The 23824-nt window shown below is 40.4% G+C and overlaps 3 protein-coding genes across 4 annotated transcripts; 2 read left to right on the forward strand and 1 right to left on the reverse strand.

Annotated features, from left to right (window-relative positions):
- Nucleotides 1–4096: 4096 nt before the first annotated feature.
- Nucleotides 4097–4535, forward strand: LOC122638819. The gene has a single exon (XM_043831669.1). It carries the CDS (start codon nucleotides 4113–4115, stop codon nucleotides 4347–4349), a length of 237 nt encoding a protein of 78 aa, XP_043687604.1. The 5' UTR covers nucleotides 4097–4112; the 3' UTR covers nucleotides 4350–4535.
- A 4795-nt stretch (nucleotides 4536–9330) lies between these two features.
- LOC122638808 (thylakoid lumenal 17.4 kDa protein, chloroplastic) lies at nucleotides 9331–11721 on the forward strand. Of its 2 annotated transcripts, none has more exons than XM_043831659.1 (4): nucleotides 9331–9505; nucleotides 9982–10111; nucleotides 10337–10583; nucleotides 11376–11721. In XM_043831659.1, exons 1-4 carry the CDS (start codon nucleotides 9372–9374, stop codon nucleotides 11597–11599), a joined length of 735 nt encoding a protein of 244 aa, XP_043687594.1. In that variant the 5' UTR covers nucleotides 9331–9371; the 3' UTR covers nucleotides 11600–11721. The 2 variants fall into 2 exon arrangements, with proteins under 2 accessions (XP_043687594.1, XP_043687598.1); XM_043831663.1 differs by having other exon boundaries at nucleotides 9331–9504; nucleotides 9987–10111.
- Nucleotides 11722–18052: 6331 nt separating this feature from the next.
- LOC122659245 (probable alkaline/neutral invertase F) lies at nucleotides 18053–23824 on the reverse strand. The gene is made up of 4 exons (XM_043854379.1): nucleotides 23467–23824; nucleotides 21215–21652; nucleotides 19963–20521; nucleotides 18053–18531 (listed from the first exon to the last, which is right to left on the reverse strand). Exons 1-4 carry the CDS (start codon nucleotides 23728–23730, stop codon nucleotides 18233–18235), a joined length of 1560 nt encoding a protein of 519 aa, XP_043710314.1. The 5' UTR covers nucleotides 23731–23824; the 3' UTR covers nucleotides 18053–18232.

Genomic DNA, 23824 nt, shown 5'->3' on the forward strand with positions numbered 1-23824 from the left:
AGTTCCTACCACCATTTTTTTTTTTTTTGGGTAGAAAATTCCTACCACCATTGGAATGGAATTTTACCGAACTGTTCGGCCGTTGGACGTTGAATCAGTGGAGAATATATAATTTTTTTCTCACAGACTCACTCCAAGTGTCAATGGGCTGCGCCGCCAGTGCGTATAGACAAACGGTAGCATAGATTTGCTGTGTAATCCAAGAGAAAGGGTTTCTCATTGGATTTGGGTTCTCTGTAGCGCGACATGGTGTGTAGCGCACCATCCGATGGCCTGCAGTGCTTGGGCACCTAGCCCAACACACAAGCAGAGTGTTGGGCTGCGTGCCCAAGTACTGTGGGCTGTTGGATGCGCGCTACAAAGGAGTCCAATGTGTTTCCCATGTACGTTAGTTTGGGGAGGAATGTGCATCAATCGTTTTCCCCTCTAATTCGCGTTGCCCCCCCCCCCCCCCCAAATTCCTTCAATTCCTCACATGGGGGTGAAAATGACTACCCTACCCCTTGCCCAAAAACAATGCCCAAGATAGGGTCTACTCCCCCCTATTAGAGGAATTGGAGGTAATAATTATTCGAATATGTATGCCGCACTAATAGCAATCGAGAGAATGGCATCATTCACATGAAACTTTTTTGGGGGGTATTTGAACTATTCACATGGTAGTCGCATGGATCAAAACAAGAAAGTTAACATTGGCCCCCAAATCTCATTGGTCAGTATGGTCCCCACATCCTATGGATGGTGTGAAATGAAATGGGTTGATCACCCGAGGAGAGGGAATCCGCTTAGTCACAATAGAAAGTGATAGTTTGTTTATCATATCTATTCTTACAGGGAAACCTCAAAATATTCCATAGCGAGCCCATGTCATAATAGCAGATTGTATTGCACAATGGAGATGCTTCCCCCCTTCATATGCAATGCTTTGTTTCTCGACTCTTGTACTTTCTCTGCCTCTCGTGGCTTTCATTAATAAACCCTTTTATCAAAAAAAAATAAAAATTTGAGGGGAGGGAATCTGGACACTTATGTGAGAGGGTGCACGTTGGAATCTACACTTGGCCTTGATGCACTTTTTTCCCCCCCTTCAATTAAATCTCGTTTTCTGCATCGGCATGCATCACAATGTGTATCCATGCAATATCTACCAAAGTTTAAAAAACTCATATATAATATGAGATGGTCTTCACTCTCCATTGATCTTGATTTCAATTCCAATCTTCCCAAAATTGGTTAGCAATCAATGCAGACTCGGTGATACTCAATTGTATATGCTCAAACTAGGCCTAACTCTGATGGACTCAAAATATGTGTAGAATCAGGGTTAATCCCAAGTTAAATCAGCTATTATGATCCAAATTTATAACCCTAATCTGTATGGTACTCTTACCATTATTGTTCATTTTCCCATAATTTTAAATTTTCAAACTCTCGTTATTTTTTAAGAGAGAATGTTCTCTGTGCCGCAGCGCAAGCTGCGCCCAGGCACATGGGCACAACCTGTGCAGGGGGGTAGGGTGGTCATTGCGCCCACCCCCATGTGCCTGGGCGCAACCTGTGTTGCAGCACAGAGAACAGCGCCCCTATTTTTTTTGTTAATGGCTTATTTATGATCTTAAATAACGCACAAATGTACAATGAGAATAAAACATAAAATCAACAGGTACTGCTTACTTGATTTTACTAGATTTCGCTCCTCTCCTTGGAGGGCATCGCCCAATGAGTGCCCAATGAGGCATCCAACAGTTGGGTTGTGCCGCACACATCCAGTTAGCCATTGAGATGTGTGCGGCACAACCCAACTATTGGATGCCTCATTGGGCGATGTCCTCCAAGGAGAGGAGCCCAATCCGATTTTACCTACCCAAGATTCCTCATGTCCTTATCTTACTCATTGTCTGGACCGTATGGAAGGCTAGAAATGACTTGTGCTTTGGTTGAAAACTGTGGACCCCGAAAGAAGTTATTGTGGTTGCGCAGTTGGCATTCTCACAATATGGGGAAGTTCATTTTCAAAGGAGGAACTTTCATGCATCTTCCACTCCATCCCAACCACCCCTCCTGCCTGGCTCCCACCTCCCTCTTCCTCTTTGAAGCTCAACTATGACTCAACAAAAAGGAGGAACTGGAACATCAATTCGTGATCACTATGGACGGCTTATCCTTGCAAAATCGGAGGTCATTAACTATAAGTTAATTGCAGTTGGAGAAGCTATTGCGATCCACAAGGGTCATCTTGAAGCCATCACTCACTGTGTTGAGGACCTTATTGTGGAGTCGGATTGTGAAGCTGTGGTTTTTCTTATCAATAGCGCATCTAGGCCTCCTCCATTGATATTGGAGCCTAAGATTGCAGACATAGCTTGCCTATCTTCCCTTTTAAATCATGTATTTTCTCTCACATTTCTAGAGGTGCTAACTCTGTAGCAGATTCTCTAGCCAGGAAAGCCCTGTCCCTGCCATGTATGTTAGTTTGGCCAAATTCCACTCTGTGGTCGGTAGATTTATGTAATTCTCTTCCCACGTGTCCGACACGTGTTTCTCAATAGATTTATCTTTACCAAAAAAACAAAGCTGGAGGCCATCTTGGATTTGTCCCTTCTCCATGTGGCCACTTGAGCGGTCAATTGTTGTTCCTTGAGAGCCATGATTGCAATTCAGAATATGACAAAGACATCGTTAAGTGGAGGAACTCTTCTCGAAGCTTCTCAATCGACGTCAGAGGGATTCTTGCGTTCAGGAATATCCAGGACTCTGTTTAGGATCACCTTGTCCCCATGAAAGGTTGAAATTCCGCCCCTATTAATGCTTCCACAGCTCTCATTGGCACCTGTGTTACATAGGGGTTGCAATCCCTAACAAAGAATACATTCTCAAAAAAAAAAAAATGAAGAAACAAAAAAGACTACTATGAAAGGTGAAATGGTCACCCTACCCTTATGAAATGAAAAATCCTACCTTTGTTGAATGCCTTTGTGTGCACTCTCATTAGCCCCTAGGATGGTGGAGTGTGGGGATCTTCCCCCAATGTAGTAACCACACCACCCCATCTCCTACCGTACATGGGGTCTGGTCCCTACACCCCTGGATGGTGTGGGGTGATAACCACATGGGGAGGGGATTTAGACTTGCATTGGTTCAGGACTTCAGGACTTCAGGACCACGCAACAATTGATAAAAAAAAAAAGATTTTTTTCAATGATTTCTCATGATTTTTTTTTTAAAATTTGTTATTTATTTTGAAAATATGGGATCCACATTGATTGATATTTTTTCAAACCACTAAATTAATGGTAAAAATCCTGTTAGACACGGTTTCAAAAATTGGAATCCCAATCCAATTCCTCTTATTCTGAAATCGATTCCATTTTTAAGGTTCAGGTGAAATTTAACCTATTTCAACCAATTCTCAACCTATTCCAGCCAATTTGGAACAAAATCAAATCAAAATTGGTTGGAAAATTTTAATCGAACAGTCCAAGTATACACATGTGGTTAGGGATACAAATGAATAGTCAAAATCCGTTTCCGTATCCGTTTAGCATTATTCGAATCCGTCCGAAAACTAAACGGATACGAATACGGATAGGCTATAGCTATCCGAAAATCTATATTTACATGTAAACGGATAAAATATCTGATCCGTATCCTTATCCGTTTAGCACTATTCGAATCCGTCCGAAAGCTAATTAGATGCTGATACGGATATAGCACTATCCGAGCTGAATCCGATCCGTTTACATCCCTACATGTGGTGAAGGTCAATTGGTCTCTTTCATGATTATTTGAATCATGGTCTGATCCGGTCCGGTTCGATTGGGTTAGGTTCTTAGCGCAGCAAGCAAGTAATCGAATTTTCTTTTCTTCCTTGAAAAAAAAACACGGGTCAACTAAAAAGAGCCATCGCCAACCAACCGCTCACCACGCCTTTTGTTTTCTCCCGCGATTTTCGGCTCTATCGGTGATTTTGTTCCTTTCGCCTTCTGTCCTTCCCTGCGCTTTTGGGTACTTTGCTTAGGAATCCAAAATTGTTCCTTCTCTTCCGTTCTCCCTAGGGTTTGGGGTGTTTCTTCTCTTCCAAACCAGAGGAAAGATTTTCTAGGTTGAAAAAAATGGAGAGTTGCAGCTTCATATCTTGCGAAAAGCTTGATCGGATGGCGAATTGGGTTGGCACTAATGTGGCGTCGGCGTTCTTCGCATCGCTGGAGCGTTGTTCTTGCATTAACCTCAGCACCACTGATATTGAGATTGATGACGAGGAAGAAGCCAAGGATCGCCCGCTGATGCTCACCAAGCCGATCGTTCACGATTATCCTGAGATCAACGATGTTGATAAGCTCCCCGTTTGATCTTTACGTCCACCGAATGGTGTGGGTACTTCTCCCCAGTTTCTTATATCATGTCGATGTGTCTTCTCTAACATGTCGTTTTGGTTTCTTTAGAAAATGATTATGTCTTGGTGATTTGAGTGTATCGTACTGTGTGGATCTTGGCCCCTCCGCCTTCTGTAGAAATTTGGGCTGTCAGTGTTTCGTCATTGTATGTTTGAACGGTATTTCTCTCTTCGTATTTTGTTGTCGAAGAACCTTTTTCCTTCTTCTACACAATGGAGTAATGGGGTATTGGGGAGCTATATTCAAAGCTAATGTGCTGAATCAACGACCTGTATCATATTGTTTTTCCCACTTTTGTAATTGATGACGAATACCCAGTACTTTAAGCATATCGTGTTGCCTTTTGTTGTTTGGGCATTGTTTTGCATCGCAAAGTATGGATTCGTGTGATTCTTTGATTTTTAGTGTGTGCATTGAGGTCATTCTGAAGTCGTTCTTGGTAATGTGGACGGAAAGCTTCTTAAATTTTTCTTTCTGGGTGCTGTTGTTGATGTTTGGTGGAGATCATGGTGTGGATTCGTTACATGTTTGGGAGACTGTTTGTTTGTTTTCTCTGTTTGGTATGGTTCAGTCATTTGCACTGGACCCAAATCATGTTTGCGGTGGCCAGGTGGATGGGGGGGGGGGGAGATGAGATCGTTCTCCTATTATTTACTGGGTTTTATCTATTTTATATTTGTTTTCTTCACTAAGAACTGGCATACTTATTTAAGTTGGATTTAAAGGAGCCATCTTGAAATTTCTTTCTGATGCTGCCAGAATATTGTGAATATTATGATGTTGGTAAATTTAAATGGAAAATATTTTATACTCCCCCCCCCCCCCTTTCACTGTTCTATATTGTTAATCATGGATTTGGTTATTTGATGGGCTATGGAACAAGGATGCTCCATTTCCTGAAATTGACCTTCTTGATCTCATCTGTAAGACATAGGCTGCCGCTTTTAGTTAGACCTGAGTTTGTTGTACCCCTTGTTTCTAAGACCAAATGGGTTCTTTCATTCCAGATCATCCAAATGAATTATCTTAGTCAACTTTCCCCTGCATCCCATCAACCATGTCATATAGTATAACTGTGTCTTGTTTTTTCCGCATGTTGAGGTCATTGTCTATGTCTTAGTTACATAGTGGGAAAACCTCTTTCGAGGAATTCACTTGTTTGGGTAGTTAGATTTTAATTTTTTTTCTTTCCTTTGCTCATGTGGATTGGTAAATATTTCTATCAGTGTTAATGTTTTTAAAAAATGAATGAATCTTTCCAAATCATTCTATGGAGGCATTGATTTTGGTCTTTCTTGCTTGAGTTGTTCAGAGAAAGGTTTCATTTTCATGAAACTTTAATTGTATCAGCATTAGGTAGTTGAAACAGGTTTTGCATATGTTTTTGCCTCAACCATTAACATATCTTTTTAATTATGATTCATCCTTTGCTTCTTTTGAGGCATTGATTTTGGTCTTTCTTGCTTGAGTTCTTCAGAGAAAGGTTTCATTTTCATGAAACTTTAATTGTATCAGCATTAGGTAGTTGAAACAGGTTTTGCATATGCTTTTGCCTCATCCCTTAATATCTCTTTTTAATTATGATTCATCCTTTGCTTCTTTTGATACCCAAGTTAGAAGTGTTTTCATTTTCATTATTCAACCTCAAGTCAAATAATATTGGAAGTTGCCTTTAGTGGATAAGGAAAAAAATATTTTTTTTTGCTCTTTTTCAACAGAGGATCTGTCGTAGCTTTTCAGATTGTTTGTAATTTCTCTTCTCTGTGCCCACTAGCGATCCCTTGGGGGTTGGTTTTGGGATATGATTTTCTGAGTGGCTGTTAGTGACCAAAATTTTATTTTTAATGAGTACACGTTGTTCCATTCCCTCTTTTTGTATATGCCTTAGGTTGGTTGACATAATTATCTTTAAAACACCTACTCAAAACTTTGCATGCATTTAGACAGCTTCAGGAAATGTAGGTAGTTGACCACCCAAATTGTCTTGACACCCAATGTATTTCCAGGCCTTATCCTAGTAATGAAGTGAAGGATGGTGTAAGGTGGCAACACTAGCTAAATTTTTGGAACTTACTATAAATTGAATATTTTTGTTAAGGTCGGCTACATGGATCCAAACACAACAAGGAAATCTCTCTCTCCTTTTTGTGTGTGTGTGTGTGTGTGCTGGAACTCAGCTTTCCTTCTTGTGTTTGGATCCATGTAGCCGACCCCATTAAGTTGGGATAAGACTGAGTTTATTGTTGTGTTAACAATGTGGGAACTAGATAAGACACATCCCTCATGCTATAAGAGTCAGAATGAAGCTGATGCAGGACGATGGGGCTTTGGTATGGAATTGATGTAGTACCTAGGAATGCTCAGTGCATTATCTTCTCTGATTGTAGCGTTTTGTATTACTTCATGTCGAAGGTTTTCAAGTGAGAATTAATGATTGCTTCGTTAATGTTGTAAATGAATCTGGATAGAAGTCTTGGATTTAGAACCTGCTTTGATGCCAGAAATGTTTTATTGTGAGACATTTTATGTTGGCTAAGATACTGATTTTTATAGCGATAGATGATAGTTGGATCATTAATGGGCCCTTTGATTGCACTGGGTACACTAAAATTCTCAACCTAGCATCTTTCTCCATGGATATTGGTGAGGTTTCTGAATGGTTATGAAAAAGAGCTACAGCAGGGTATTAGTAAGGACAATGTTGTATGAGAATGGTGTTAATATTAGGGAACTATTGGGTCAGCTTGTAGGACTCGATGTGTACAAGTGGGTTGATAAACTGTGTGACAATGTGGAAAATCGTGAAGTGGTAGTAGTATGTGAAAGCTTTGAGGCTTCTCTAGATTATATATTTACTTAAATTGTGTCTGTTTTTTTTGGCATGGAATTATTGCAAACTGGTTCAAAATTGCCTACTTAACTAAGTGATGAAGTCATACTAGTGATTCGATTATGTGACAGGAAATTTTCCTTGCAGTTCAGATAGGGTGTCGAAGGATTTGATTCTGCAAATTTCTGATATATTCTTACTATTCCAGTTGTCTCGTTAATTTCTTTTCTCTTTATAGAGTTTGCTCCTCGTTCGTGTAAGATGACTAGGTAAGTAACTTCCCTTTTTTTTAAAATCCTGGGTGGAAGACTACATGAATAATTATGTAGCATAGTTAAAATTGGAGTTGCAATAGTGCCTGAATTCTGAAATGTCTTCTAAATTTTCCATTGAATCCTCTCTCTCTATACTGTTTAATTGTGTATTTACTAACCCAGTTAAGAGAGAGAGAGAGAGAGAGAGAGAGAGAGGATGCAACATCACATGAATCAATGCAAAAGCCCCTTTGATTTGCTAATCATCAGAGTCCATACAACAAACCAGCATGAGGACAAACCTCGGGATGATTTGCAGTTTTGCCTGCTACACTCTAAAAGTATTGGTAATCGGGTTGAAATCCTAGATTTTTGGGAAAAAAAAAGGCTTTTTGATTCAAGATCAATTCAATACGTGCCATCTAGAAAATAATAGAATCCCCAGAGTTAATATCAGTTGGACGGTGCCATTCCCATTTTTTGGCTATGTTAGGTACCTAGGAAAAGAAAAAAGAATAAAAAAATGAATTTTAAGAGAGAGAGAGAGAGACATGTTAATCGTAGCTTTATCTGCTCCATTTCCTGGGGAGGTCCATTCTCCCAATTTCCTCTAATAAAGAGAGTAGGAAATTACCACCCCTATCCCTCCCTGAACACATTGCCTGGGTGGGGTCCCACTCCTCTCTATTAGAGGAACTTAGAGAATTGGAGCCGACAGAAAATGGAGCAGATAAAAATACCATGTTAATCAGTACATCCATTGGATGTGTACATCCTATTATTCCCTTTCCCATCTCTAATCGGATGTGTACATCTTGTTTAGGGGAAGTGTTTCATAGCATGGTGGTGGCGGATTTGGGTCCTCTGTTGTGCGATAGGGAGTGTAGCGCACCATTCGATGGCCTTGGGTGCGTGGGCACGTAGCCCAACATACAGACGGGATGTTGGGCTGCGTGCCCAAGCACTGTAGGCCGTTGGATGTGCACTATACTCCTTGTCGTGCTACAGAGGAGCCCAAAGCCTCGCCACCCTTCTTTGAGCTGGAACATCCACCCTAGTGGCCTATGAGCCCTCGATAGGGGATGGATGACCAAAAAAGTACTTCCATCATAAATTTTGTCTTATTATGTTTTTCTTTTATTGGCTTCCAAACATAGCTCAATCTTTTGCAATAGTGCTGGTATCCATATTGGTTGATAGCAAGGGTCTCGATGGCCCAACCTCGAATCAAGGTATCAATATTTGTATCATATCGGCCATCGTCTTAGTCTAGACATATCGGTATCATTGGTATTTGATTTTAATGCCTAACCGATATAGCATTGATGTATCTATTTGTATTGAGGGTAAATTGATCCAAAAGTAATAATTTTTTTTTTAGAAAGAATACTAATCGGTGCTGTGTGTGGGTGTGTACTTGCTCCCAAACACAACTCGACATGAAAAGACCATCACACCTCTTAGAAAGGTGGAAATATTTGGGGATATGAAAAGACCATCACACCCCTTAGAAAGGTGGAAATGTTCAGGAGTACGACAGTCTTTTTGTGCCGAGGTGTGTCTAAGCGCAGATACATTGTTTTTCCCTTTTTTTTCTTTCAAAACAATAAGAGCAAAACTGACTGATACAGCCTATATCAGAAGTATCGGTGTCAGCCGGGCCGATACCGTGATTTAAATCCGTGGTCCTACGTACTGAAAATATCGTTACAACTTACAACCTTGAACCAACTCGACCAACTTGTGGGTAGTAGTCATGGAAAGCCGACGTGGTAGACGTTGTTCCACGTGTAATGCCACGTGGATGGATAAAGATAAGGAGCGTACAGACGCTGAGAAAGAAGACGAACAGATTAATCATTCGATGGATAAAAACTGACTTGGAAAGCTGAAATGGCGACCGTTTCCGTCTCCGATTCCTTCTCCCGGAACTGTTCTTCCCTTCACTTACCATCTTCTTCTTCTTCGTCAGGATTTCAGAGATTCTCGAGACAGAAATCCCCCTCACTCCGAATCAGATGTTCCGGTAAGGGTACCTCATCAATCTCTTTCTATCTTTGAACCAAACAGGAGTGTCCTGTTTTGTCCTGCATTTCAGTCTTGAAATCTTGAATAAAAAACAAAGATTAAGATGAACAGTGTTTGAGTTCGCAATGCGTAAAATTTCGGTCGAATTTCGTGATTTGATCATTCGGATATGAAAACCCTGTAAAAATTTCTCTTCTTAGGTTTGTTAAATTTCGTTTCTGAATCTTGTCCTTCGGTCGCCTTTATTCCATTATTCTGTTTAGCCAGTTCTTCACTTTATCCCAATACCAAATTAATCGGATGTTCAGGAGATGTACCTTTTCTCTTTCTGTTTCAAGATCAGTAATTATTAGTATCTGTAAGTTCTGTGAGTTTATGAATCCAATTTGCCTCGACCCACACTTTTCTCCAATCTCTCTGCGTTGTAATTTTAAATTTGAGTTGATAATTTTGATTTATGCCCATTTTGTTTGCTTACAGGTATAGATGATACATCTACACTCCAGGGAACCTTATTCCCATTCAAGAATCTAAAGAATGTCGCCTGCAGCTTGTTTGCTGTTTGGGCCGTGAATGCTGCCTCACCTGCTATCGCTGCCAATCAGGTCCCTACCCAACAACATTTTTCACTCTTTTTTTTTTTTTTTTTTTTCTTTCTCAATTTAACTCTTGCACGAAGGAAAAAATGTTTCTATTTACTTGTCTGTAAATGCCACTTAAAAGCTCACTAATTGTGTTGGTTCTTCATTAATTGACTCAATTTTTATTTCCCCAAGTTACCAGTGTACTTGTTCTACCATAACCTAGTCATGTTGAGTTTTGGATTGCAGAGGCTGCCACCATTGTCAACAGAACCAAACAGATGTGAACGTGCATTTGTAGGAAACACCATTGGTCAAGCAAATGGTGTCTATGATAAACCAATTGATCTCAGGTTTTGTGATTACTCAAATGATAAATCAAATTTGAAAGGAAAGTCACTTGCAGCAGCCCTCATGTCAGATGCTAAGTTTGATGGCGCAGATATGTCAGAGGTGGTGATGTCAAAAGCTTATGCTGTTGGAGCAAGTTTTAAAGGTAAATTCTTTCACTTCAGCTCTGCTTAATCTTTATCTTCCACAGATAGTTAAGTGTTTTTAGGTGTTCTTTCAGACACATTTTGAGGCTTCAACACAACATAGTAATAGTCATCTATCTGCTTTATAGTGGTGAACCCCTGAAGGAGCCCCTGTCAATATATAATTATGTTTAGTCACTTCTCACACCATTAGTTCCAGGCAAAACAACTGTCATGTCTATCTGGTTATGTGTTAGTGCACTCCATGAATATCTGGTAAAACATATATTGAAACATGGCATGATGTTATAAAACGTAGAGAGACAAAATTTAACTTGGCATATGTTATAAGAACAATATTAATGAGCCAAGAATGAGAATTGTAAGCTTCTGACATTTAATTTACATCTCATTCCCATATTGAAGACGTGTAAACCATGGAAGTCTTTCGAAACCTCGGTCAATACACAATCATTGCTTCTTGATTCTATATCTTGACTAAAATCTCTTCTTTCCTTTTCTATTTTTCACTAATTTGATGCATATATTGAAGTACTGATACCCTTACTGCCTTGAGAACAAATTAAATTTGTCTGTTTACTAATCTGGATCAACTAAGGACTAAAGAAACACAGCTGCTTGTGGAAACAATCTTATGGAATTTTTAAGAAGCCACCTAGGAGGCTTTTTCTTTTCCCATGTCCGGATGTTCTTTCTTCCATATATATAACTATCAACTGTTGCATAAAGATCCAATACCCTTACTGGTTTGAAAGTGGACTGTGGTTAAAATTGTTCTTGGATGACTGCAGGTGTGAACTTCTCCAATGCAGTTTTGGACCGGGTTAATTTTGAAAAAGCCAATCTAAAAGGAGCTGTCTTTAGGAACACTGTATTGTCAGGCTCCATCTTTGGTGAAGCTCAACTGGAGGATGTTGTGTTTGAGGATACCATTATTGGTTATATCGATCTTCAGAAGCTATGTACTAATGCAACCATCACTGCTGAAGGAAGAATGGTATTAGGATGTCGATAGCCTGTCATGTCATCTCATCCCCTTTTTCCCCAGAGATCGTTGGACTTCTTTCAATCAAGTTAGTATTGCAGGATTCATGCTTGATTTTGTCAATAAATATACCCAAATAACAGATCAAGTAACATACTTCTGCTCCTAAAAGCAAAATTTTGTTATTTTCTCCCTCTTATCAATGTTGTTACTCTCACCAATATAGAATTACAGATTTTAATAGCAGACATGACTTGAAGTTTTATAGGGTATAAAGATCAGATTAATAGTAAAATTTGAATGGACACTTCGACAAAGGTAAAAGGTTTTATGGACGTACTGTTCTTAGGGTGTTTACCATGTGGGGCACAGGTGGGACCCACCTGTGGAATGACTACTTTACCCCTGTTTTTACTGTCATTTAGCAGTGCTGCACCTGTGCAGCTCCCCCATGGCTGCACAAGATCTTTTTCTGTCCCCATCTACCATTCCTGTTGTTCTTTGAGCCTTAACGCATGATTATCAGTCCTAAAGTTACTCCTTTGGGTGAGGAGTTGCCGCTTCTCTGCTTGATTAAAATTGTTCTTCTCTGCTTGATTAAAAATGTTTGTTTCTAACAAAAAAGAATATCTTTTTCTAACTATGACAGTATGACCTGATGCTAAGATTAGACTCCGAGCTTATCATTAACCCACCCCCCTATTTTTTTTTTTTTTTGATGAAAGCTTAAATTATATTAGAAGCAAAGGCACTAAGTACAAACAGAAATAGAACAAGGTAAATTAGGTACAGAGACATAAAAGCTTTGAAACCAAGAAAAGAAAGGGATTTCAGGGTTAGTTCGACAGGTTATATCATCCGATTTATCCGCAATCCTAAAACAAAGATCCAACACCTCAAGCGGCCACGGTGAAAGGGATGGAGATGGAAGAAGTCCTGGTAGCAAGGGATGGAAACACCAAACTTCTTTCAGCTTCACACCTCTAGAAGCAGCAAACTCGAGAGCGTTGAGAATCCCACTGAGCTCAGGCTCGAAAAAATGACTGTTTTTGCTTTGACCAGCATTGACAAAAAGAAGCTTACCATCAATCAAAAAACCAAAAACCCAGCCTGGCTTACCTAGAGTTTTGGAATTGAACCCTGCGCATAACAAAACAAGAAAATCTAAGGTAGGTAAATGAAACTGAGACACAGTAACAGAGCTAGTGCTATCCAGAGAATCCAAATTGAAATTAAAATCAGAACCAAGCAGGGGTGGGGAAATGTTTAAGTGTACCAACCACTGGTTTATCCGTCGAAGGATTAAACCAGGATTAGGAGAGACAGATTTAAACAACATATTGTTCCGAGCTTGCCAAATAACATAGCAAGTGATAATAAAAACAAAAAAAAACCACACTAAAGACTGCTTGTCAAGCTGTCGGTCCCTCAATGCAGAGATGCAGAAATGTCTGAGAGAAGGAAAAGAAATGAATTCAGTCCTCAGACCCAAAGGACCAGCTACCCAGATGTGCTTAACCCAATCACAGGAGAGAAAGATGTGCCAGAGGGTCTCATTACAAGTGCCACAGAGAGCACAAGTGGGATCGATCGGAGTCCATTTCGAAATAAGATCCTTAACCGGAATCCCTGCATTTATTACACGCCAGAAAAAGAGTTTAAACTTAGGAAGAATTTTAAGTTTCCAAAAAAATTTCCACCAAACGATGGAAGAGAAATCATTAAAGGAAGAAGATGCTAAAAAAGATGACGCCAATTTAGTTTTAAACAAGCCCTTCCTAGAAAGAGTACACCATCAAGAGTCATGAGACTAAGAAAAAGGAACAACCATAATCTGCCTAATACAAGGCAAGGAAGTATTGTTGAGAAGCTCCAGATTCCAACCATGAATAGTGAGGAACAAATTGACCCGCTCAAGGAAAACTCTATGACTAGCATCAGGGTTAATGGCAAAACCAGGAATCGAGGGGATCCAGGGGTCAGTCCAAAAGAAAGTCTCCCTGCCATTCCCTATTCTACGAAAGCAAATAGACTTTAGGGGGCTTAATAACCCCTTTTCTCGACGTTGTGTTGCGCTTAATGCTAAATTCTTTAAACCTGATCTTTTCTTTTTATGTGAAACTAAATGTTCGGATCACCAACGCCTTTGCTTACGTGGCTTTTCTTCTCAGTATTCTTTGTTCTCTTTCTCGAATACTGCTGCTGGGGCTAGGGGGAAAGGTGGTTTTTGTCTCTTTGTTGAGAATGGCATTACTATTTTGGAATCTGTTACCACTCTGCAGTTCATTGGTGTTAGATTGGTTGACTGTCTTTCTGGACCTTTTTGGTGTTTGTTTGTGTATGGTCCTCCTCAACCTCACCTGCGGAATATTTTTTGGGAACAACTTTTTGCTTTTATTGGGAATGTTACGGATCCCATATGTGTAATGGGGGATTTTAATGAAGTTTTACGTCCTGAGGATAAACTTGGGGGTAGACCTTTTACCCTTTCTAGTTCGGCTTCACTTCTGGCATCCCTTTTAAACTCACTGTCAATGGAAGAGCTTCGTCTTTGTGGATTCCCTTTTACTTGGACCAACCGACAGAAACCCCCCCTTTTGATTAAAGAATGTTTGGATCGGGCTGTCTATTCTTCTTCGTGGTTTAGCATATTCCCTCTCTCTTACATCCGCAAGGGTTTTGCTATTTGCTCTGACCATAACCCCATCATTTTGGGTACTAATCCTACGAGGGCCTCTTTTAAGAAACTTTTCCATTTCCAGATGGCTTGGACCTTTCATCCTGAGTTTGGAAATTTTGTTCATCAGTTTTGGAATTCTTGTTCGGAGGACAATTTTCCTTCTAGGCTCTCTTCTTTTTCTAATTTGTTGAGAGCTTGGAACCTTGATGTCTTTGGGCATATTGACTGCCTTACAAGTGTTGTAGTTGAGGATATTGGGTTGATGGAGGACATGGATCTTCATTTTGATGTTCAATTTCGCTCAGCCACTCACAAACTTGGCTGGTTTTTGGATGCTGGGGAATGGTTTTGGCTTCAAAAGTCCAAGCTTAATTACATTAACTTGGGGGATAGAAACACTAGATTTTTTCATGCCACTGCTAAACATAATATCCGGCGTCGTAACCTTCAGTTCCTGTGTTTAGAGGATGGGACTAGACTATCTAACCCTAGAGAGATTAGTTCAGCCTTTGCTGATCATTATTCTCAACTGTTTGCCTCTTCCGAACCTTTGGATGTGGATTTTGTGGAGTGCCTTTTTTCCCCCTGTATTCCTGAAAATGTGCAGGCTAACCTTTGTTCTCCTCCCACCTTGGATGAGCTTCGATCTATGGTGTTCTCTTTTGCCCCTCTTAAGGCCCCTGGAATTGATGGGTTCCAAACTTGTTTTTTCCAACGGTTCTGGGATGATATTAAGGATTCTTTGTTTGGGTTTGTGACCGATTGTTTCTCTACCTTGTCCGTCCCCCCTCATATAAATCGCACTCTTCTTTGCTTGATCCCTAAATCTTCGGAGGCTTCTAACCTTGGTGATTTTAGGCCTATTAGTCTATATAATGTCCTCTATAAAATTATTGCTAAACTCCTTGCTAAGAGACTGAAACCTCTCCTTCTGTCCTTTATTTCCCCTTTTCAAGAGGCCTTTGTGCAAGGTCGGTAGATTACGGACAACATTGTTATTGCACAAGAAATTTTCTATTATCTTGACCATAAGTCTGGTAAGGAAGGTTGTGTGGCTATAAAAATTGACATGTCCAAGGCTTATGATCGTATGGAGTGGTCTTTTTTGTTGGGTATTTTTCGGATGTTGGGGTTTGACCAAGATTGGTGCAATTTTTTGTTGAATACGTTTTCTACTACATCTTTTTCTATAAAGCTTAATGGTTCCCCGTGTGGTTGGTTTAAGGGTTCTAGGGGAATCAGACAGGGGTGTCCTCTCAGTCCGTATTTGTTTATTACTGGTATGGAGGTCCTCTCAAGGCTGATCTCAGTTTATAGGGAACTTGGAATGTTTAAGGGTGTGAGTGTGGCTCGTGGTGCTCCTGAAGTTACCCATTTACTCTTTGCTGACGATATTTTATTTTTTGCAGAGCCACTCCTGAAGATTTATCCACTGTTAGGGCTATTCTTAATCTTTTCTCTGATCTTTCAGGACAGTAGATCAATTTTGTGAGAAGTGGAGTACATTTTAGTAAGAATGTACCTATGGCTGACAGGACCTCTTTATGCTGCATACTTGGCATTAGTGCTATGAAACCAGGGACCATTTATTTGGGCACTGATCTGTTTCCTAAAAGATCTAAGACAAAACAATTTTTTCCTTTGTTGCAGCGGTTATCTAATAAGCTTTCTTTATGGAAATCTAATCATCTTTCTTATGCAGGTCGTGGTGTGCTAATTAAATCAGTTCTACAATCTTTGCCTAGTTATCTTATGAATTGTTTTTATTTCCCTAAGACTGTTTGTAAAAAAATTGATTCCATTTGTCATGCTTTTTGGGCTGGTCGCACTAAGGATAAGAAGAAACACTCAATGATTGCTTGGAAAACTATATGCTCCTCGTCTTACCTTGGAGGGCTGGGTTTTAGAACTGCTCGAACTCAGAATCTTGCTTTGCTTCTTAAGTTAGGCTGGAAACTCTTAACAGAGAATAATTCTGTGTGGGCTAGAGTTCTTAAAGCCAAGTATTTTCCCCACTCCTCTCTTTTCGGTTCCTCTAACTTGACCAAGAGGGGATCTTGGTGCTGGAATAGCCTTACTAAAATCATTCACCCCCTAAACCCACCCCACTATTGTTCATGAGCCAATTCACCTGATCCATTCCAACTTCTTATGACAATAGTCAAAATTAAGTGGATGAAGAGATTCTCTCTGTATCAAAGATGGAGAGAAACTGTATAGGGCTCTGAGCTTGTCCCTCTTAACAAATTTTCTCTCATCCCGCCAGCTCAGATGTCACTGTCAATCTGTTTATTGTGAGGACTCCAAAGGTGTTTTTTTTTTTTGTTTTTTTTGGGGAACTCCGAAGGCGATTGGGCGTTGAATTGCATTCACTGCGGGTGAGAATGTGAGATAGTATAATTGAGCTGCCATTCAATCAATACCCGTACCAGCAATTCCAACAACTCTTTCTTGTGGGAAAGCAACCCAACTCTACTTCCCATTTCCCATCCCCCATCCCCCATTTCCCATCCCCCATCCCCCATCCCCCATGTCAATTAAGAATCCGGATCAACTACCCACATGGAGAAGGGTGGGGACAGATATGAGGTGGTTCTACACCCCAAGGAGGGTTTTTATCTATCCCCACCCGTCCCCATGTGGATAGTAGATCTGAACTCATCAACTAACCTGTATGATTACTGTCCTATTCCAGTCATTCTCATTGGAAATTACCCCTCATGATTCCTGAAATACCTTTTTTTTCATTTGTGTTCGCTTAACGGCTAAACGAAGAAGTTTTTAGTAATATTTTCATGGGGAAAGTTTTCATACAAGCCTTGTTTGTAAGAGGGTGGGAGTTTCAAGATACTAATTAATGGGTGGAGGTTTATGATTTTTCCAATTTTTTGTGAGAGAGGATACAACCATGCATTCTTACACGGCTGAAAAAAATTGACGTACTTGTCCTTATTGCAAGCTTCCCTTCCGAATAGGAACAAGTAAAGATTCCATGACATTGATACAGCAAAGACGATGAAATAGCCACACAGTGAAGAGAAGACCCTGGACCATGGCTAAAGGGGTGGGGGGGGGGGGGCTTTTGGTCATTCTAAAATCTCAACCCTTGACAATGCTGGCCTCAAATCTATTTATGACCATATATGTTGATGCACAACAACGAGAGGGTGAGGGACGTAGGTGATAGGTCTGAGCCCTGAGGATGAGAGGAACGATCGAGGGAACTGGGAAGAGCTGTTGAAGCAACTCCGATCCCTGAGTCCCTAGCATCTTTGCAACGGGAAATGCTGCAGATCAGGCGCACCAGTATACGGTTTTTTTTTCCCCTCCTTTTAATGTTTCTTGCTCAAATGAGTATTCCAAAGGCCGTAGCCATGAACTTGCATGTGTTCCCAAATTCACCCTCCGGTTCCTGCGATACTCATCTGAGCAAGCAACGTTAGACAGGAGGTTGCTCTGAAGTCATTACCTGCCTGGCTAGCTCTCACCCGAAACAGAAGCATATCTCTCTCTCTCTCTCTCTCTCTCTCTCTCTCTGTGTGCGTGTATGGGTTGGGGTGTGTGTGTGTGTTTGGTTCAACGACCAGTCTCCATGTATAATTATAAAAAAAAAAACGAGTCTCCATGTATATAAATGTTTCACAATAAACTTTCAAGTGGATCAAGATTTTAATTTGATAGGTATAAGAGAACGCAAATTTACCCCTCAAAAAGAAATCTCCAACCACAATCCATCAAGTCTCTAATGAAGAACACTGCAAACCAACATGTGAATCAGATCATCATCTCGCCAGTCTGAGGTATCAGTACTACTGCAATGAAATTTTCTGTAAAGCATTTGAATCATTTTTAAGTAATACTATAGCTAATACTTTCACCACCAGTAGTCTGCAACTTTGGATCCGCTATTCATAAGATTCCTTTCTTAAGCTTCGATTTTCCTTCAATTCATGCAGGTATATATTGTTCTGAGGACTATCTGATCAGCAAGTCCAGGAGACGGAGCGGGTGAGCCTAGGCTTGGCTATCTTCTTGTCGTCCTCAAGAGCAATGACTAGTAGATTTGATGGGTTCTCTATCATCATCTTGGCCACCAGATAGCCTGCAATGCTCCACGTCTGGAATTTCCTAGCTTGCTTCCCAATGTAACGCCCAGTCTTCCCGTCATAGTACTCTGGCCACCCGTCCTTGGAAATCCGTTGCTCCACCATCTCTATAACTCTCTTGGCGATCTGCGGTCTACCGCTCTTGATGCATGCCGCTGTCAGTAGCCATAACAATACTACACCCACCAAGATATTATACTGGTGAGGAATTAGTTTAAAGGGTTTTTTTTTTCCCTTGGCGTTTTAACAAATGTGTCATACAATTATTAACAGAGAAATGGTGATGGAAAGTGTACTGTCACAGATTTTGAAAATCTGCCTACCCTCATGCTCACCATGTCTTCCCCCCTCCTTGAAATTGTGTAGCTCCAAGTAAGGATTGAGGAGAAAGGGAAGGGAAACAAATGAAATCAAAGAGAGGTAAGAAATAAGAACTCTCTAATCACCTCATAGTTATCAGTAATGCGGATCCAAATGAATAACTTTCACTTGTTTGAGTTAACATTTCTTTTTGGGTAAACGATTGTGTGAGAATCGGAACCCAAAAGAACAGTTTGACTAACTTGATTATGAAGATACCTGAACAAATGATGTGGGGCTAAAATCTGGATAATTTTGATTGACAGGTAAATTTCATGAACAAATCTGTTTCATAGCTTGCATAACGAGATACAAAGTACAAAAACGGTGCAATGATTGAATGGCCCATTTCACTATATGATCGAGAATGTTTCTGGAAGAATGTTTCCGGATCCGAACTTCAAAGGATTTTGTTGTTACTGGTGAAACCTAACCTAATCTCAGTTTAATCTAGGAAGAACCCGATTTCAATTTAATTTAAGAATATCGTTGATTCTTCCATGAATTTTTGGGAGTCGTTTGTAATGGGGTGTTATTTGTGTCCTGAATTCCTGTACCAAATTTTGTGAGGTCTTTGATGATAGCGGAGGGCTTGGATTGGATCTACTTGACTTGGAGGAGTATGACCTTGTTTTATCATTTTGTTGTGTAAGCAAGAAAAAAAGAGAGAGAGTGATTTGGGCATTATCATGTAAGAGTTTTTGGGGAGAGTTCTTGCCACTTAATTTTGGTGTTTCTGAGAGATCTCAATTATATTTCTATTTCATCATATAGTGAATCATCTTCAGCTTCGCCTTAGATGTAGCACCTCAAATTGACGTGTGAAATACGTTAAATCTGTGTCATCCTTATTTGAATCTGTTTTGCCTCTTCACATTTCTTGGTGTCTGCATTAAAATAGGGAATTTTGTAATTTTGGGGATTAGGGTGTTTCTAAATTGTACTTCGCGAGATGCTACAGATGGTTATATAATGAGGAAGCAATAATGAAGATTTTATAATTTCTTCATCAAAATAGTGGAAGCTTTGATTATGACTCGACCATGATTGAAACCCATCTTGGGTGAACCATAGAAATCTTTGTGTTATATGTGTGTATTCTCTTTTTTAAGTTATTTGCAAATCACTGTTCTGCAGCATTATTAAATCTTACAGTGCTCGTGATTTTGGAGTCACGAGTCACTCCTTCAAAGTTGGTGTTTTTGCGACTGATATTAAGACAGAAAGTAGAAACTACGGATACGTACCTGGCCAAGACCCGCCATTGTGATAACTCCAACGAGTGTTCTTGGGATCGCATCCGGTGATAATTGTCCACTGGTGTCCCTCCAATGCTGGATAATCAATCTTCAGAGGCATCTCACCGATCAAGTCCTCCCATCGCTCCTCCAATAGATCCATGATGGCCGTGGCCTGCTCAGGTGTAGCAAGGGAACTCAGGATTGCAATGCAATTGCCCACCAAGAACCACCGGAAGTCCATCCGAGCAGGGCTGACGTTTCCTATGAAGTAGCCACCTCGTAGAGGCATGAAATCGAACACCCAATCTGGAATTGATTCCGGGTTGACATTAAATTTGTTGACAGCAGTGTGGGAGTACTCCTCGGTGCGATAACAATAGATGTTGTTCAGCTGAGTGTGATCGAGCCAGAAATAAGTGCGGATGTGGTAGCTCAGAGCCGCTATTCGCTTATCTATCCTCTCCATCAATTCCTTTCCCCCACACTCTGGCTTTAGCATCTGCCTTGCGCACCTCAAAGCCATGAAGAAAAGTGCCTGAATCTCTATTGGGTACCCATACACTCCCTGTGGAACATTAAAACAACAATTTTACATCTTGTGCTGTTAATAATTCTTAACCATTGGGAAGGTAAGGCAATAGTATTACCAATATTCTTAACCATTGCTAGCAGTTAAGCACTACCAGGATCCCCTCCTTAATTAGAGTCCAAACTATAAATTTTGGAGGGTTCCCTACTTAGGCCTGATTTGGTATGATTTTATCAAGGAAAAAAGAACTATAAACCCTTCTTATTCTCCTAATGGTCTCACCACTACCATGCCACACCATCATCACCCCACCAACACCATTGCCATCACCATTTTGCCACTGCCACTGCTATCCTACTACCACTGCCGCTGCCGCTGCCGCCGAACTATTCATATTGATACAACCAAAATAATTTCTATTTCATGACCAAAAAACTATTTATTGACTATTTCATGAAACCCTTCCAAAATTGAAATAGAAATCATACCAAATCTGGCCTTGGTATCTCAATACCTCACATTGGAATCTTGGTAATCACATCAGAAGCCTGGCAAATTGGGGGATTAAAAACTAACTAAAGATTAATTTTCTCAGATTTGATTGGAATGTAAGGCTCACGATCACATAATCTGTGAGGTTAGCCTTTTTGTTCAATTTTTCTTCTTTTATTACTATTATGTAGTTCAAGTTGGACCAGATGTGCACTGTGGTGATAGGTAAAGACTTACCATCCTCCTGTCCACCATACAACAACCATCTGCGCAGAGTAAGGTAGGAAAGGTATTGAAGCCATCAGACAGGCAAAGGTTGAGTATCAACTTCATGCCCCTCTGCATATCGGGCATCTCAGACAGGGTATGATCCCCTGTGCACTTTGTATACGCCCTGAGGAGTATAATCCACCAGAAACCAGAATCCACTGGTGCTACTCTCCCTATTGCGCTCCCACCGAAATCCGCTATCAAGGTTTCTTTCCCTCGCTGTGAGTCGTATAGTACCTTGAAACTTGCAGGCATTACACCTTCTCCAAGAGTGAAGTTGTCTATCCGCTTCTCCCAACCTTGGAGGTGGAGGGTCTTTACCAGGAAGTTCTTTACGATCTCTGGCTCTGGCACCTGTTTCATGAGATAGGCCAAGCCGCTAGGCACAAAATCTCTCACGAAAACCTGTAACGCATCAAACGGGAATAAATTAGCGCTACAAGTGGACATGTATCAACTATCAACCGAATTTTCTTATTCTGAGAGGAAAAGCGTATTTTATAATTCATTAACGGAGAAAAGAGATTCAAAGTATGCCTTGCTAATTGATGTTGTTACGCCAAGTCGCGACATATAGCAATGCAGAGTTTAGTTTTTTTTGGTTAAAAAAAGGTAGGAACTACAAGTTAGTTCCAGGTGGTCTAGAAGTAATTCTATAGAACCGTGACCTCAAGTGATGACTAGATCAAGTAGTAGTTGTTGGTTGAAAATTGAAATCATGCGCCATGTAAACCGTGACTCGTAGTGTGAATCCGGTTTTCAATCAAAAGAGAGCCAAGGTATTGTTGAAAGATTTCCTTTTGACGTGAGAAAATTTTTTCCTCGCATGTTGTAAATGTACATCCATCTAGAGTCATAAATACTCTGCCCCATCTATTTTATAAAGTAGAATAGTAGATACTACTTCAGCATTGTTCTCCAATACCTTCCAAACGGATTTGGGTTTCCTCCAGCTGGCGGGAGCTGCAGATCCAATCCAGCAAAAATAGAGGGGGTTTTAATCATTTCATAGGAGGATCCACCTGTAAAATGACCAAAAACCCCTATTTTTGCTCGGCTGGGTGACCCCCCTGTGAAATGACCAGACCCCTCCTTGTTTCTGTTGGGCTAGATCCTCCAGCTCCAAGCAACAGCTGGAAGAGAGCCAAATTGCTTCCAAACCCTTGGGTGGCTCGACCTCCTTGACCGTGAGTGAAGGAAAAAAAACGTTCTCTAATTAATGAAAAAGGGAGTTGCAATCCTTGAGGAGTTCTCTCCATCTACTGCCTTTAACGTTGTGTTTGGGCTCTCCAACAATCTTGGGCATGAAGCATTTGGCTGAAACCAAAACCAATTGACTTCATTTTGGAGGGAAAAAGAATAACAGAATGAAAATCAATTCGACCTTAACCTCAAAACTCGACGGTGAAGCAGAAGGTCACAAAGAGAAACTCTAGAATGGTGGACAAAAAGAAGAATTAAGTTGCAGGATATAAACAATCAACACCCATAGGCCTACAGAAAAAAATCCAACGTTACATGTTGAATATGGTAAAGAACCCTCCTTAACCAAATATTGTAGTTCCTATTTAGTGTATATTTTAAGATTAATGTACTTCATGTTAATTATTTTGAAATAAAATTTCTGAGATACAATTTTTAATAAAAGATGGGCATGGAGATAAAGGCAAACAAAGCTTCCCTCTCTATTTAATTTTCCTTTTTTCTAGGGGAAATTACTTTGATATTCTCCCATTACGAATGTTGGAAAGGAGAGCTGTAGATGATTATTTCAGTCCTTATGAGTCTACAGTCTACACTGGGAAACGATAACTACAGTTTCAACTTACAACCCCTCGAAACCCCCTCACCCCTCCACCCGGACACCGGGCCAACCAAAGGAAACAAGAAACTCTACAGCTCCCGGCAGTCAATTCCTCCCCATAAATGACAAACGTACAGGTAAATTCCTAGTAACAGCAATGGTTATAATGGAAAACTAGGAGAATCGTTTTGGCAAAAAACAGGGGGAAAAAAATGTATCGTTAACAATCGCAAGTAATGTCATAGACAGAGAATGAGAAAATGCTCCAGATGAGACGAAACTATCCATAACAACTAAACGCGATGCAAGAAGAGAAGTCACGAAACTTTTCCTCATAATATGAACTCGAAATAACGGCGATTTCTCTAGTTAAATGACGAAAGAAAGAACAAAAGGAAAGAGTGAATACATATACCTGGTTGTAGTTCAAAGCCTCCGCGCTCGGATCCAAGGCGGCAAGTGTTCCCACCGGCATTCCTTTGTAAAACACAACTGATTTCGTTAGATTTTCCCAAGCTTCCTCAAGCAAGGAAGTATGCTCAGAGTTCATCATAGATCCATTTGTCCAATCTCGTGGAGAAGATATATTTTGCAGGTTACAATGAACACTAGGCGATGGCTTCAACACCGCCGTATTCTTGACGCACAGGGATTCCAAAGTGTCCTCAGGGATCGGCATTGAAACAGTCTTCCTCGGCTTATTCAGAAATCCTCCACCGTTTCCCACGATAGAAGCCAAAGCTTTCTCATCCGATTCCAATGAATCAGAAGCT

This window comes from Telopea speciosissima, chromosome 1, assembly GCF_018873765.1.
Source record: "Telopea speciosissima isolate NSW1024214 ecotype Mountain lineage chromosome 1, Tspe_v1, whole genome shotgun sequence".
Taxonomy (NCBI): domain Eukaryota; kingdom Viridiplantae; phylum Streptophyta; class Magnoliopsida; order Proteales; family Proteaceae; genus Telopea; species Telopea speciosissima.

Excerpts from the sequence above, each read along its gene's own strand:
- LOC122638808 (XM_043831659.1), top strand. The coding sequence starts at position 9,372 with ATGGCGACCGTTTCCGTCTCCGATTCCTTCTCCCGGAACTGTTCTTCC. Across the intron at positions 9,506-9,981 it reads CTCCGAATCAGATGTTCCGG|TACAGGTATAGATGATACAT; the intron begins TAAGGGTACCTC and ends ATTTTGTTTGCT. Across the intron at positions 10,112-10,336 it reads CTGCTATCGCTGCCAATCAG|AGGCTGCCACCATTGTCAAC; the intron begins GTCCCTACCCAA and ends TTTGGATTGCAG.
- LOC122659245 (XM_043854379.1), bottom strand. The coding sequence starts at position 23,730 with ATGCCGATCCCTGAGGACACTTTGGAATCCCTGTGCGTCAAGAATACG. Across the intron at positions 21,653-23,466 it reads AGGCTTTGAACTACAACCAG|GTTTTCGTGAGAGATTTTGT; the intron begins GTATATGTATTC and ends GATGCGTTACAG. Across the intron at positions 20,522-21,214 it reads GTATGGTGGACAGGAGGATG|GGAGTGTATGGGTACCCAAT; the intron begins GTAAGTCTTTAC and ends AATGTTCCACAG.
- LOC122638819 (XM_043831669.1), top strand. The coding sequence starts at position 4,113 with ATGGAGAGTTGCAGCTTCATATCTTGCGAAAAGCTTGATCGGATGGCG.